The sequence below is a fragment of the Pezoporus wallicus genome, unplaced genomic scaffold, assembly GCF_028554395.1.
Source record: "Pezoporus wallicus isolate ANWC-B61680 ecotype Strahan unplaced genomic scaffold, APGP_CSIRO_Pwel_v1 contig_13480, whole genome shotgun sequence".
NCBI classification, from domain to species: domain Eukaryota; kingdom Metazoa; phylum Chordata; class Aves; order Psittaciformes; family Psittacidae; genus Pezoporus; species Pezoporus wallicus.
This window is the reverse complement of record NW_026641917.1, coordinates 255,289-271,690: the sequence shown is the minus strand read 5'-3', so window position 1 is coordinate 271,690 and position 16,402 is coordinate 255,289. Positions and strand designations below refer to the sequence as shown.

Here is a 16,402-nt window from a genome sequence, read left to right as displayed (position 1 = left end):
AGTCCACATGGATGAATTTCTCAGGTCTCAGATGGCTGCCCCACAGGTGTCTAATCTCCCAGTGAAGGTCTGACTATCAGCCTGAGACAGACTACAAAGGCTGGCTTTTCAAGGAGCCAGCAGATCTTCCGCAGAACATCAGACGCGTGTCTGAGAAAGCTAAAATCACTGTACAGAAGAGCATAAAGAGCAACAAGCCATCTTTTCTTCTGCTACTAATGGATAGGAATTATGCTGTGCAGGAAGCTCAGCTAGTGCAGCATATTTAATGGATTCATCCAAGTCCCCAGTGCAGTTTAATGGTGGATATAAGATGGATCCCCTAATGAATCTTTTTGGGCCTGGAAAGACAGCTGAGGTTTTGTGCCTCATATGCAGAAGAGTGTCATGAAATCCTGAAAGCCTCTCTGAGATACTCTGTAAATCCATACTACAGATTCTCACTGGAACTCAGGCAATGAGAATAGCTTTTAATTTATGGACATAGGTGTACTGCTTCTGAATCTCTATATCTAAACTGTATTTGAACTATGGCAATACTGGCTTCATTTCAAGGAGAATTAACTTTTCACCCATTTCTTTTCTTTCCCTGGAATTCTTCATAATAAAGGCATGACACAAGCCCATCAACTGGTTATACTGACATAATGAATAATAAAATATTGCTCCCTGAATATTGCAAAGGCTTTTTCCTCTTCCCTTCTCATCCTATTTTGTCTTTAGCCATCACACCTAGTCCACTGTTATGTACCCCAATCCCAAGTTCAGTTTCTATTACAAGGACTCATAAGCTTACTTCTGAAGGATGGATCTTTTAATGACAAGTTCTTCATCCAAGTCAGCTTCATTAGCCATGAAGAGCAATCTTTTTCCTGTGTCATCCACTCCAATGAAGTCGCGCTGCTCCACTGAAGTAGAAAATCAAACACAACCATTACATAGCCCTGTCTTCAAGCAGGCTGGAAAGACAAATGGGACCACCAACCACCCCAAAATATGAAAAGACTAACCCAGCAAATCAATGAATTAGCAAAAGTTATCCACAATATTTATTAACTTATTTCCAGCCAGGGTAGCAGATATGTATCATGACATCCAAAACACCGGCCCTGCAAGCTTTATGCATCCCTTTTATGAAGATGCCAACTACAGGTCCTGACATGCAATGCTCCATCTTGAGCTATGCTTTCCTTCTCTTTTAAAGAAATTAATAAAAAAAACCCTGCTACATGAATTTACACAACAACAAACCCAAGGCAAGCAGAGAGTTCTTAAAAACCCAGCTGCTTCTTCCTCATCATAAATCACTCCACATTAGAATTAGGTGGTCTGGAAAGGATTGTGATTTCAGTTAAGACATAACTACTTTGCAACTGATCTCCTATTTCAGATAAATACCGATAGCAATAGAAATCCTAAATCACATACACAAACACACATAAAAGTCTAGATTCTAAGACTCCTACTACTGATGTTTCTGGGTGGATTAACACGGTTTAAGTACCCATTTATAAAACTGCCAACCAAGAGAATACCTAACAAACAGTCACATGAAGTTATTGTGGCAATTCCCACCTCCTGCAATCGGACTATGCATCAACAGTGACTTTGGTTTATTGACATATAAAGCTTTTGTTTTTGAACAGTCTTCCACAACATCTGAATACAGCAGTGGCTGTACTGCACTCTGTAGTGTGAGCCATAACTCTGGTGGCAACCATATGCTCATCTTCGCAGGAACACATGGCTCTACAAGATGCCATGGTACAGTTCTAACAAAAAAACCTCCTCTCTCCCACTAAATACTATTGTTTTGGGCCAAACTGGCAGATACTCAGTCTCCCAAGTTCTAAACTTTCAACAACATTGGAATAACAGCATGATCTATAAATAGTTAAATCCCCAAGATGAACCCCATGCTTTATTTTACTTTTACCTGTTCCTTCAGTTACCATAGCAAGAAACAGTATCAAAATACAATCAAATCTATGCAGCTGTTGAAAGTTCTCCTATTGGCAGTCTTTGATCCAAGTGATCAAGCATACCCTTCCCAGAAATCACATCCCTTCTCAGAAAATAATAATATAGCCAAGTACAAACATAGGCCTGAACATGTAACACTATGACAAGTACAACTAGGATAAAGCTCTCTTGCTCTAAAAAAACAGAAATAAGTCTTGAAAGCAGTGCTGATTCTCACACTTGAGAAGGGAGACAAAGTCTGAGAGTAGGGGCCAATCAACCATCACCACTGCCACCTAAGTGGGGTCTCCTGACAGGCTAGAAACACAACCAAGTTCTGTTCACAGCTGCCCATCTCCTGACTATTCATACAGTAACACAACATCCTACACTGTTATAGGGAAGCTCTATGCAATAAGAACAAGGGAGAAGGAAATCTTGATGAAAACAGGACCAGGTACATGACTGCCACCAAACCGGTTTCTCTTGCTTATGTGGATAGGTAAGATACAGACAGCAAAACCACGTGAGTGTGCTATATTTTTTTTTTGTAGTGGATGCCAGGTCAGTTTTTTCCCAGTACACTGGCAACAAATGGCATTCCTTCTGTAAGTTAGAAAAGACAAAACTTATTACTAAAATCAACTACCCAGAGATACAAGTGTGCTGTTTCAAATCACACTGGCATTACTTAGTGAGGAAAAAAGTAAATGGAAGAATGAATAAATAACTAGCTTACAAAATCCCTGCAAGGAAAATATAAGAAAAATCCTAAAGCTGCACTGATGGTAACTAAAAAATCGTTTAAAGCATAAAAATGGAATGCGGGATGCGTTTCGCCTCCTCAAAACAGATAAATAAGGATTTGACACAGCTATTACAATTTATTAGTTACCTTAGAAATCACATCCCCAACAATTTTTAAGGGTTCTAATGACCTAAAGAAATCATGACATCACAAGAGAACGGAAGCTGAGCAAATCAGTGATGAGAAATAATTTTCAGTCAGATTTTCTAAAATGCTTTTTAATCAAACATAATTAATTGACACTTGGGAAAAAGACACCTTTGTTAAAGATTCACTATTCCCACCCTTTCAATTAAAGGGAGAGAATTCACACGATGCAGCCTGCAAGACCACCAAGAGGTCTTCTGGCAAACACAGGGAATACCAGTGATGACATGCCTGCTGCTTTCAAGACAAGAAAAACAAGCAGGAAAGACTCTCCATCCCTATCTTTTCTGCTTTTCTTTATACATCAGAAAGGTTCAGACACCCTCTTCCACTCAGTCCCTTGCAGGTCATCTTTAAGCACATGGCTCCATTCTGGGTGTCCAAATTCCTGACACTCTGTTTATTTGGGTTACTACCATTCACTAGCAGCCTACTTTTTCTCTTTTTTTTTACTTATTTTATTACCATTCCTCTTATTGATCAATTAAAAGAGCCAATGAGATGATTTTTGTCAATGTATGAGCCCCTAAATATAAAAACCAATTAACTTCACCCTATAATTTGCACCTGAGGTGTGTCAAATGTTTCAGGAAAGCATCAGCATGAATTTATGGCTGCTTAACACTGCAATCCATGCTCATTTTAAAACTATTCCTTACATTAAAGTTCTTGAATGTTCAATAATATCCCCAAAGCAACAACTTTGTATCAGATTCCACAAAATGTCTTGTTGCTCCTTCTCAAAAATGAGTGAATTTGTAGGAACAGTGAAACAATAAAGCAAGCAACAAATATATTGAGTGACTTGTCAGGACTAGGGATCTATTTTCTAATATCAAGACTGGAGTAGAACAGCGCAAGTACATAGAAGCATGTATGTGCCACGATTTACAACTAATAGTACCACATGCTATTAAAAGCTGCCTAACACGTTCCATATTAGTATCTTGTCTTCAGCTGCTTATAAGCTTCATCAAATTTTAACTGTTTGGGATGAAATTTCCAACACCAGGAGCCTGCCTTAAGAGGAACGCTTGGAAAACTTCAGCAAAACCAGTTCAGCTGCTTCTAAGGTTAAAGAAAAAAAACCCCAACATGTTTAGCCTAAGCTTAAATGCTAAGGTGGCCTGTCTCTTGAAAAGCTGTGCTATTCCAGTTCTTCATCTAAGGTCTTCTGTACCATCAGGTGGTACAAGCAAAGCACACAAGCCACGAGGCTCCACGGCCATGCTGTGATGACTGCTCCAGGGGAAAGAGCTTGATCTGTTGTGTCTTTGCAACTTGTTTTTACAGGAAAATTAAACTCATAAGCTCAAAAGGATAAAAGGAAAAAAAGCATAAAAACAAGGACTCTGCAAGATGGGCTGGGAGAGAGAGAAAGTAGTCTCTGAGAGCTGGTGGAAATTGGGGATGTTCATGAAAAGACCTCAGAGAAAGGAATGAGAAAAGAAGAAAAAAGGTGACTGCGGACAGATAAATGAAGCAGGTTGAAATGAGAAGCAAGAAGTGGAACAGGGATGGGAATGGTAGTGAAGGAAGAGTGTAACATATGAGAAAGAGAGGCTGGACTCCTAACAAGGATCCTTGAAGGAGACAACTAAGCAAAGAGAACAAGAATGGAGGCTGGTGGTGACAAGAAGCCAGCACGGGAAAAGATACAAAGATGAGCTAGGATTATGTTGACAGCAACAGAATGCATTCAGTCAAGTAAGAACAAAAGGCAGGAGGGTCTGGTGCTCCCTAAAATGTACCACCCCTCACCAGGACCTGGAGAACCACCTAAAATTCCTGTCTCAGCACTCCCATACTTTTAGCAAATGATTGGAAAAGGTCTAGTAGGGTTCATGTCTCATCTGAGGCAGCTCATAGAAAACAACTTACTAGTGCTTTCCATGATAGCTTGAGTAGTTTTGAGTGTGAAATCTTAGTATCAAGCCTCACAGAAAAACACTGGCGGTGTCAAAACACTTCAAGAGAATGGAATTGTAATGCTTTCAAGTTTGGTCTTCTGCAGATCTGAGAAATCATACACAAATTTTAAAAAGTCATGGAGTAAGAGTTATGCTACGAAGTCAAGCACACAGACATGAAAAACAAGAAAATTAAGAATGCATGTGCAACCTGATGTGTTTATATTTTCAAAGAGTCTTCATGTGATATTGTTTAAAATCACAGACCTCCTTGCCCCCAGCTTGTGTGCTCAAAGCTCATGTATTGGGCAGCTCTATGATATTTAACCACAGACCCATTAGTTTATAACTCATGAATGCTCAACTCTGTGTCTGCAGTAGTGCTCTTGACAAGGTTTTACGTGCCACTAGCACTTAGATTGTCTGTTCAAAAACAAGGAGGTTTAAAGCTGTTTGAGAGTTCGTCCTAAAAGCTTTCAGCTCTACTAACCTTACACTTTGCTCCAGAAAAATCTCCTAATGCAGAGTCTAAGCAGCTTTCTTTTAAAAACACACTTCCTCCACTTTCAGACACACACATAGTCCAACAGTTGGCTTGCATTTCATTCCTCTCTCAAACAGTTTGAAGCTTCACTTTCTTATTTGTATTACTGTAATGTGTCTGAGCTTTAATCATAGACCCGGACCCACTAAGCTGGCAATAATCAAGCCTCAGCAATTTAACAGATATCATTAAAATAAAATGAGAGGTATGGTATGGGAACAACTGTATGGTGTTTAGTACTTTTAGCATAAGTAAAACAGGGATAATAGCCCTGCCCTGCCTTACAGCAGTGTTGTGAGAATAGATACATTAAAGATTACAAGGCACTAACTAAGATATTATGGTAAAGGGACAAGATAAGCATCTAAGCAAGACCTTGAATCAGTGGGAGTTTTGCCTAGCAAAAGGCTCCTGGATGTGATCTCAGAAGAGTAATTCAGTAGATACCATGAGATGAGAGATTTCTAGAAGTATTTGTTACCCAGCTAATACTGGTTCCTACAGTCAGTGGTAAATTCCCACTCATAATCTGGCTGATACTTAGTGCTCTTGAAAAACCTAACGGTTCTGATGCTCGTATGTAACAAAAATCTAGGGTTTGATCCAAAACTCACTGAAGTCATCTGGAGCTTTTCCCTTAACTCTTGTGAGCTTTGGATCACAGCCTGCAAGATTACAAGAGTCTAATACTTAATTCTAAAATAGAAAACCCCAAGTCACACCCCTACCAGGGAATCTGAGGAAAAATAGAGTATCTGTAACTTTTTTATTTCTTTCACTCTGAGATTAATAACTAAACATATGTACAAATGGTATCTCTAGAATGTATTAATAAATAAAGGTATTCCTATCTACATACCTGGCTTTTTTTTCCCTTTCTGTCCTGGTACCACTTCTGTGGGTTCATGAGTTTTCTTCATCAGCATGGAGAGAGTAGCATCATGAGTCCGAAAGAGATCCACAACTTTATATAAATCAACATCTGTGATCAAATCGCAGCTCAACACCAAGACATCAGTCTGTCAAAGAAGAAAAGCAAAACAAACAATTTAGACATACAAGTGACCACATATGGATTAGCATTTGAGGACACAACAACGAATATACCCATGGCTGGTTTTAGATTTTTCTTTAAAATACACAGGGTCTGCCATACTTTGCCACAAATAGTTACTGGTTTTTACCAGTTCACTTGAGTCCTGCTGTTACTGAATTAGTTAGTTGGTTAATGCTTATCCAGCTCTGGACCATAAAGAATATGTGACCATCTAAACTGCTGTCATCGGCTCCTAAAGGAAGGAGCCAGGACACAGAAGCCATGGCTTTCAAGACTGCCACAAAATTCTACAGTATTTACAGCAGCTACTTTTAGTTACATAATGATGTAGAAAAGAAATCTTTCTGAAGGAATCTTTTTTAGCTGACTTTGCATCTGGCTACAAACCACTGGAAAAGATATTTAAACTATGTTATTTTATCTGGAGGAAAAAAAGCAAAGACTATCTAGGATGTAATTGCACTGCCATGGTGGCCTCAGTCTAGAAATACATTTCCTAAAACCAGCAATACCCCATATAAAAAAAATAAAGAGGAAGCTAGGTCCTATTTAATAACAGGCTTGTATTTAATTTTCATCTCAAAGGATTCCAAAGTACCTCATGAAGTATTTAAGAGAACTGCTGCCTATATCACAGAAACATTGCCACATATTGAGCGAGACACAGCAGCTTCATTAACCAAGCACACTACAACATACTCCGATTAAAAACACTTACCTAGGAACAATTTTCTGTATTTCAAGTGGGTTGTGGAACGCACTGCCAAAAATCTACTAGTTGAGCAATTATCTTCATTTAAACTAATCCTAACATAATATTTGTGCAGCATGGCCTACAGAAAAGTAGCAAGCTTCCACTTTATTTTTTGTTAATGATCAACCTTCTAAGCACGTCTCTAGAAGATTGTGTTTCCTTCTTGACATCTACTATTCTCACTTTCTGTGCTACCATTTACTACGGCAAACCTCCCTCAGAGTGTGACACGGCTTCCTACTTTTGTCTTTTAAACAGATACTATTTGATAAGAAGGGCACTAAAAGTAGTTGGTAAAACCCGAGTTAACTCATGGAGGATCAGTAATTCTACTTTTATTTGTGAAAACTATCTTGGTTTAAAGGATATTAATTCAGCATTGACCTTTTATGAGAGAGGTTTATTACGGAAAGGTCTGCATTACAGACTTCATCTAATACTAGGAGATTCCACACTGTAGGCAAGGAACTGATGTCTGGTATTTACATTATTTGACAGGTTCTCCTTCAAATACTGGGCAGTTTCATGTGTTTACCAATAAGTCATTGGAATTCACCCTGTCACAAACTGTTAGAGCTGCTGATTTGGCATGCTGTGCAAAAGGTCAAGCTCTGAGGATTTTACACATTCAAAACCTGACTTGTAGCGCCCTTTCTAGCATACTTTCAATATGTGTATTTTATATTATGGGTTTGCCCAGGAGAAGTGCTTTAATTATCCCTTCTCTAAAACAACATGCACACACACTGGAAAAAAAAACCCAACACAACAACCCACAGCACTGAAGCAAGCTGCCCAGCGCTCTGGAGCAGCCCTGCTCCAACATTCCAATGTGTACAAAGAAAGGAAGAAAAAATACAGCTTGGTAAGGAAGTAAATCTCCCGCTTCATAACTGTAAATAGTGAAGAAACACCTATTAAATATCCTGGAAATTCCTGACAAATTTTCAGATCTTCTGTTCCTATGAAAGCACAAATGAGTTACAATATTTGCAGAAAGACCAAAAGGTCTCCATGACCCATATAAAGTGACCTGTACTTTTCAAACTCAGTTTGTAGAAGGAAGAGATCGCTGGTTTCAAATCTAAATGCATTCACTCCAGTGGTAAAATAACAATAAAAAGAGATAGACACACCAATGGACTTATCTTAACGAACAAGTATTTGGAATTGTAAAACAAACCTTGTAATTATTTCACATTCTACTAAATGCCTTAATCTGTCACTAGAGCGAAAACCCAACAAGCATTTCATAGTCGTGGACAGGCTCCGGGTTTTTTTCTCCTCACTATAGGACAAGCTTTTTGCAAAAACTGAATGCAAGACCCCTGAGGAGCATACGGGAACAGAACCACCAAATGTCTGGTTGCCATCTGTTCTACCCATTTACTCTCCCAATATGTAAATAAACGTCAGTGAGCGCAGGGACCAGTGAAACACACAGTTGCTCTGTAAAGCCCACATTTCTGCCTCTCCTCCTGATGAGCAGAGCAGTGGCCTCAGAAGCACGCTGAGAATACACCATGAAAGGCTCTTTTGGGACTCGACAGCCTCCCCTTTGAAACACCACCCCCCTCATAAATAAAGCCCTCACTGTCTAATGGATGCACTTTTTTTCCAGTGTACAACTCCTGAACGAATAAACTAATGGCTGAAGGAAAAAATAAACTATTCTAGAACCCTAGCAGAAGTGTGTGTTTTTCTTCACGTTTTTAGGGTGGGTGTAGAAGAAAGAAAATAAATGGTAGAGCTTGTGGGTTTTTTACATATATATATATATGCCAAATAAATACAGTGCACCTTTCCCAGTGAGCCACTGATACAAAGAAGTACATATTTACTACACGCACTCATGTGCTAACAAGGGGTATGTGAACATACTTGACTTCATGAATTATGCAAACACCTAAGTACACACACATAGATTTCTTAATGAAATACATGTAACTATGATTACATCAACCCCAAACTATTATACAGCAGATGATAAGAATCAACATGAACTGATTAAAAAAACCCAGCAAGCACACACCCCAAGCAGAACCACTGCAAGGGAAGAAAATGCATGCCCAGATGCACTCTCATTTACCATTACAACCATGCGAAGGACAAGGCAAGGGTCTTAACTCAAGGAGGACCAGCCAATGGATGGGGCATGAAACAAATGCTTGGAATTTCTGGCATTCTCTTGCTTTGCCAAACGTGATAGGGTATTTTGTTTATTACTTTTACGACACAGAGGAGCCCTTGTCACAGACCCTATAGAGCTCTACCACAGAAACTGCTGTACAAGAAAGGGCGAAAGCACCATGAAGCATAATAAAAGAGAACAGCAAATTACTTTGAGTTGGGGAACACAAGCAAATGCTGCTGTGCTACACAGGTACAGGGACAGCAGCTGGCACTTGCTGGCAGCACACCTCACATTTTTTACGAGCTTCACAAGAGCCACAGAAAAGACGAAGAGAATGTGATGCTCCTTGAAAGAGTCATCTGGGCCTGAGCAACCCCACTGAACCTCAGATCTGCAGTTCATGCACTCAAGTTCAGCCTTTAGACTCGGCTGCTGATCAGTGAAGAAAGGTCCTGCAGAGATCATCCCACTTACAATCTGAGTTTCGAGGAGATGTTTCTTTGTCCTTACTGCCCATGGATGAAGCCTTAGGTTCCCAGTCTAGCCACTGCTGAACAGTTACGTTCAGTCAAAGTCAAGTTTGGAAACACAGCTCTTAAGGCCTCAAAATCTCCACTCTCCCTTTTTAACACTGACTAACAGCATTTTACCATCAAACGTTTCCAAACTGCAACCTGCTCATATATTATCAGATAAGTTACATACTCAATCTGGATAAATACAACACTAACAGAAAACATCAAGAATTTTATACAAAATAGAGAGGAGAGGAAAGAAAAAAAAACAACTGTAAATAAAAAGCACTCAAACCCAACATGTCAACAATTATATTAAATCCAGCACAATATGGAAAATCTACACAAAAACAAGACCAAAAAGCAGAATGTTTCAAGAACTCAGTTCAAGACAAATGATTTAAAAATAGAAAACATGTTTTCAATGGAACTAATTCATACCACAGATCAAAAGATGGATGCAATTATATGCTGTAATATACCAGCATAAATAAAAAGCCTTGGACTTTCTCACACCCTGGATACAAAGGCAATGTTAAAAACTCTTTTATATTCAGCAATAATTGCTGGATCCCTTCTGTTCAAACAGGAGATATCAAGGTTACCACAGATAGCTGGCAGCAAATAATGAATTTTTAGTACTGTTCACTATGCTTTTTCTATCAAGTACAGACAAGGGCAGGACCTTGTATCCTAAACTGCTGATGGCCCCAAAAACTGCAGACTAGAAAATGAGAAGACATGTGTTGCAAGGAAATCTCTAATTTGAACAAAAACAGCCTCAAGAGAAAGAGGGAAACAAATGTCAGATTGCATTACAAGCAGAAAAGCAGCAAAATATCCATGAGCAGTAGAACCACCTCCTAGCAGAACTGAAAAGAGACAAAACATTGAAGTTAAATGCTAAGTTTCCAATTGCAGGGTATTACAGCTGAGACTTTGACAGGAAAAGAAAAAAAAAAAATCAAGGTACTAGGAAGACTTTGTTCCTACACCAGCCTATGCTACACACATGCAGAAACAGAGAACTTTGCATCACTTCCTGCAGTGTCACCATACAACAGGGGAGAGAGGAACAAGTTATAATTACTGCTGGAATTAAGACTGATTTTTATACACAATACCCTGGAACTTCACCCACATGTTGCATTAACAGTGGGGTTTGTGTGTAATGCTTTTATTATTCAGAAGAGTAGAAAGGGAAAGAACAGTTTGGCTGTGGGCAAGCATTCTGATTGCTTGTGAGCATGCTCCAGGCAAAGCCAAAGATACCTCCCAGCAACTGCATTACTCACCACTCTTCAGATCAGAGACTTGCATCCAAGGCTTTAGAGAATCCCTTTTTATCTTAGTCTCCATTAAGAGTCCTCCAATTTCCACACCTGTGACCTCTTTGAAGCTCTATAGCTGTTGCTGTAACTGGAGCAGGGAACCTCATTTATTTTTGATGTCTGTAGGATCTTGTTAGCTACCAACTGAAATGGCCGCCTTTGGCTGGGAATTCCCACTCTGCTTTTGTAATGTCCTTGATGGCAAGATTCAGAAGAAAATCATGATTTAGTACTTTGTTAGCAGACATGAAGCATTTACCTACTGTGCAGTCACCGTGCAGCAGCAAGTCTGCTGTAGACCTGCACCTTTCATAACTCTTCTAAGGACAGAGGGCAGTGAAAGCACAGGATGTCCCTCGATCTGAAATCCAGCAGCAGCCTCATTAAAAGATGGAAGAAACTTTTTTTTTAAAGACTCTGTAATGTGAAAGAGGCTTCTTTTTTTCTAAAAGGAAAACAGAAAAGTTTCATGCGGGAGCCAAGGGAGTCTCTTCTAATTTCTTGGATGGCCCTGAATTCATCAGGTGAGGATATCTTAAGGCAATGTGAATGCCTCCACATACGTAACCTGTCAGCATCACTGTTTATCTTCTCAAAGAAAGCTGGAAGAAAGATGCCAGAAGCTGGGGAGGAGACTTAACCCCAGTCCCATCATACGGCTCATTCTACGCTTTGTATCAGATGGGATCACACAATGAAAACACCATTTTAGGTTATCTCTGTATCTCAAGAGCTACCATCCAAAATCAATATATTTTAATTTACATACATATAAGCTAGGAACAGGAAAGATATTCAAGCCTGGAAGGCATCCTGTCTCCTCCCAGGAGGAAGTCTCCTTACCTATTGCTCAAACTGACACGTGGGGTGGAAAAGGGTAATTTACAGTTATCTGTAACTAAAAGCCGGAGTTTAGAGATGAACACAAGTTCAGAAGCTTATTAAGAATGTTTTTAAAGCAGGATATTGATATTACGAGACTTGGTATTACGACACTGAAGTGTAAAACTTCTGGTCTGGAACATAAGCTTTGCAATCCACCTTTTCCTCTGGCTCCAATTAAAGCAATTTTGTCCTACTTACAAAGTACTCCAAAAATCATTTTCCCAGCTTCCTCCTCCAACCACATCATCTTTCTTAACTGGTTTCATTTTCTGTCACATCAAGCACGAGTTATTTACCCTCCTTTTCACAGTCTATCCCTTCCATTTTCCATGGATTTACCCAATCTACTTCTGCCTTATATCAGTAAAGGATGCCAGCTCTATTACCTGCTTGTATCTTCTAAAGGATACAAGTAGATTTAGGCTCTGATGTCTTATATATGTGTATATATATATATATAAAATAAATCTGCTAGTCTTACACTTACAGAAAACTGACAATTATCAGGCTATCAGTATGCTGTGGCACCAGATTGACTGACCCATATTATCCTGTCTCCTAGGCTCTCTCATTTGTCTGAGGTCAGGAATCATCTTGTGTTTACATCCAGATCCCAAGCATGACAGAGGAGACTGTTTTTCCCCATCTAAAGGCACCCAGAAAGCATGCACCATCATTCACTAGAACCATGTCTGCTAAAGCTCAGGGAGCACCCCATAACCCAGGCTCTGAATTCACCAGCGCACAGAGCATGAGCCTGCACAAACAGATCCCTTCTTCGCAGGCAGGAGAACTCAAGAAACAAATGGTGCTCTCCTCATCACTCCTATTCCTGGAAGGCAGGTTTCCCAGACTACCTGGACAGCAGCACTACCAGACCTGCTGTTCAGCTGATATTGGACTCTGCCTCACATGAACAGAAAGGAGAACGCTGCAGTTAGGCTCCAATCTCAACAGCAGCAGCACAGCAGGCTTGCTGCCAAAGCCCAGAGCTCAAGTCCAGGCTTAACACTTAATGTAGGCAGAGCCTTAGGCAGTCAGGTGCTGTAGTCACACAAACAATAATAATAAAAAGTAGTCCTAATGGAGCTCAACCAGCTCAACTTATTGAAGGGAAAGGTGGCTTTCGCCTACAGCCTTCTCTCCTAAACAGGAGATCTCTCAGCAACACAACAGAAAGCAGAAACAACTGGATTCAGTGGCTAGAAACCAGCATTCAGCATAGAAATAAAAAGCAAAGTGGTTTAAGAGGGAGAAGAGGTATAATGTGGAATAAAATACCCAAGGATATAATAAACACTTAATCTAATAGGATGTATGAATAATGCTTTGCTATCTTTCAGAAACATATTAAGTCATCCATAAGTTTTGGGGCTAACAGCCCTGATTACCATGTGCAAATTCCCCTAGAGACCAGAGGATCATAATGGTTCCTTGCAGTCTCAGACCAGACTATACAGGAAAACCAAGACATATACAGCATGCGTCCTCATGTGTCCATTCTGCCACCCCACAGCTAGTATCAGCATGATCTTAAATTAAAACAAAATGGTCAAACCAAGCCATTACACAACTCTCAGTTTCAACACTGCTCCAACAAAAAACCCAAATGCTATTCTGCTCTGCAAAGCACAGGTTCTGTGAAACACAGTCCAATGGCACTGCTACTTCACACAACCTGCACTGAAGTGAGTGTCCATTCCTGTGGGACCTGATCAGCGTTGTTCAAATGTTGTTTTTTCTCCCTGTAAAACACAGTCATGCTATATTAAATAAAAGTACTGAAGCATAGATTCCCATATTATCTTCCACGCAATACTATTTACACCTCCAGCACCTCTCCATTTTTTTCCAGTGATATCTGGTCTGCAGCAACTGCTGTTGTAAGAAAAACATGATGAAAACTTCAAGACTTCCACTGTTTTAAACAGCACTATTTGCCTACATCCAGAATTTTCACCATCCTCCCCAGGGAGCTAACAGAATTTATACCACAGAAGAAGGCTCAAATTTGCTTTGAGGAAGATGAAAAACTAGATAACCTACATGGGTTTCCCAGATAATATAACATGACAAACATGCTAAATTAAATTCCAGGCATCCTAAGTCCACTGATCTTCACCATGGTTTTCGCCCCATTAAACAGTGCCAGAAAACCAGTGCTGAGCAAAGCAACAGCCTCTGGGATAGCCTGTTATCACGGCCCTATTATCAAAGTTACAGTCCTGTACCAGGCTGCAAAAAAAACCCACAGAAACCCCCTCTCTAGCACCGTAACTCCCCAGGTTGATGTTTGGCACCTACTCACTCCCACACTCCCCAACAACTGGAACTACATACTTAGGTTAATGCACGCAATTGTGTCTGATGTGAACAATTCCATTTTCTCTTTCAAGGGATGATACTGAGGAATCGTAGAATGGTTTGGGTTGGAAAGGACCTTAAGAACCATTCAGTTCCAACCCCCCTGCCATGGGCAGGGACACCTCACACTAAACCATGTCACCCAAAGCTCTGTCCAACCTGGCCTTGAACACTGCCAGGGATGGAGCATTCACAACTTCCCTGGGGAACCTGTTCCAGTGCCTCACTACCCTCACAGTAAAGAACTTCTTCCTTATATCTAACCCAAACTTCCCGTTTGCATTTAAACCCATTACCCCTTGTCCTATCACTACAATCACCTGCAAGAGGGTAACTGACAGCTGTACAGCCCACAAATGCCATGGAAAGCCCTGACCTTCTGTGAGGGAAGGCCTGTTAATATCCAAAGATGGGGAAAATACACAAGTAGAAATCATCCAGGCTTGAAACAAAGTAAAAAGGCTGCAGACAGCAAGGAAGGAATGTACAGACAAAAAAATGTACAAATACCCTGTGACTGGCTCCTTGCCCTACCTGAAGCCAGGGGAGGCCTTGAGTATCATGGGGAAAGGCCAAGGACATTGGAAATTAGAAGCAAAAAATTAGGAAAACATCAGACCAGATGGCAATTTAACATTCAAAACAAGGACATCATAAAGGAACACCAAACAAAGCCCTACACAACTTACTCTGCTCTGTGGAGTCCAGGGTGGCACAGACGTTAGTGATGCCTTCATGCTGCCCTTCAAGTCTTCACCCAGGTACGGGTGACAGTTGCGTTTTTGAGGCTCATATGCGGCACAAGACTTTGCTCTCTCCACTAACAGCACCAAGGAAAAATGACAGCTAGAGGACACTGACCTCCCCTCTCCCAATGTTAAAATCTTACTTTCTCTTTAGAAATGCACAAATTCAATTCACACAGACTTCATTTCTTCAAACATTCAACACAGAGTGACTTTTGAAAACCATTAACATCAGCTTCATATGCCTGTTAAAATGAACCGATAGTAAAGGATGTTTGACTCTTCTTTGCCTTCACATGTCCATGAAAATGCTGTTAAAAATCAAAAAGGGCAAAATTATATTTGAGATGCCCTTTACTAAAGCTGTAGTTTCCCCTCAGCACACAGCACAGTAAGTTATTTACACAAGGCTACCGTATATACTTTAAATATGGAAAATGAAGGATGATTTACAAAAATGAACACTAACTTCTATTTACTCCCAAAAAAGAAAACTAGTTCATAAAACCAGGAAAAGATTTATACCAGGATGCTCTAAAACAAATTATTTCAGCTATATACACACGCAAAGAGCTTACTATGTCTACAACTAGAATAGGTCGAATTTGTGTAATTCATCAGAAACCACATAGGGTCTAAATGAAAAACAAATACTGTAATACAGGAGAAATGCCGACAATTAACTACATGGAAACAAGAGGTATTGGTTAATGTGATGAGCACAGGCCTCAAGTTGCCAGGAGCATGAAAAGGATAAGGACGTACAGAGGAAGATGCACCAGTTAAAACTGACAGCACCTCAGGTCTGTCAATGACTCCTTGTAAAACACCTATGTTTTTGCCTGCATGTATAAAGAAAGGCAACATCTTTAGCTGACAACATGCAGAATAGCAAATACCCTAATAACCATTCTTGATCCTAACCTTCAGAGCTAATTGCCTCATTCAAACTTCTGGTGTTTTAGCCCTGATCCATAGTAAACCCTGGCAGCAAAATAATTATTTTAATTACCTACATTCTTCTAAAGCTGAGTAACTTTAAAACAAAAAAAATCCCAACAACTGTTGAATTCTCTAACTCTTACCCTGCCAGGAAAAATAAAGATCAGAGCAAAGTCCTGAACACATTCATCAAGCACACACAGTCAGGCAGCGCTATGTCATCCCTCCAGCAACATCACCAGCCTGAGCACCTGCCAGTGTAGCTGCTTTCTAGTAGACAATCAGCTGTGCTTTGGGAACAGG

At 40.0% G+C, this 16,402-nt stretch overlaps 1 protein-coding gene across 4 annotated transcripts in view; it reads right to left on the bottom strand.

Annotated features, from left to right (window-relative positions):
• EIF2B3 (eukaryotic translation initiation factor 2B subunit gamma) overlaps positions 1-16,402 on the bottom strand; it is a 104,933-nt gene that overhangs the window by 76,431 nt on the left and 12,100 nt on the right. For all 4 annotated transcript variants that reach the window (XR_008974459.1, XR_008974458.1, XM_057425858.1 and 1 more), the window contains 2 exons: positions 6,231-6,390; positions 797-908 (listed from right to left, as the gene is read on the bottom strand). Coding sequence is in view for 2 of the 4 variants with exons in the window: in XM_057425858.1 (XP_057281841.1) it covers positions 797-908; positions 6,231-6,390 (272 nt within the window). In the remaining 2 variants the exon portion in view is untranslated. The remainder of the gene's footprint in view (positions 1-796; positions 909-6,230; positions 6,391-16,402) is intronic.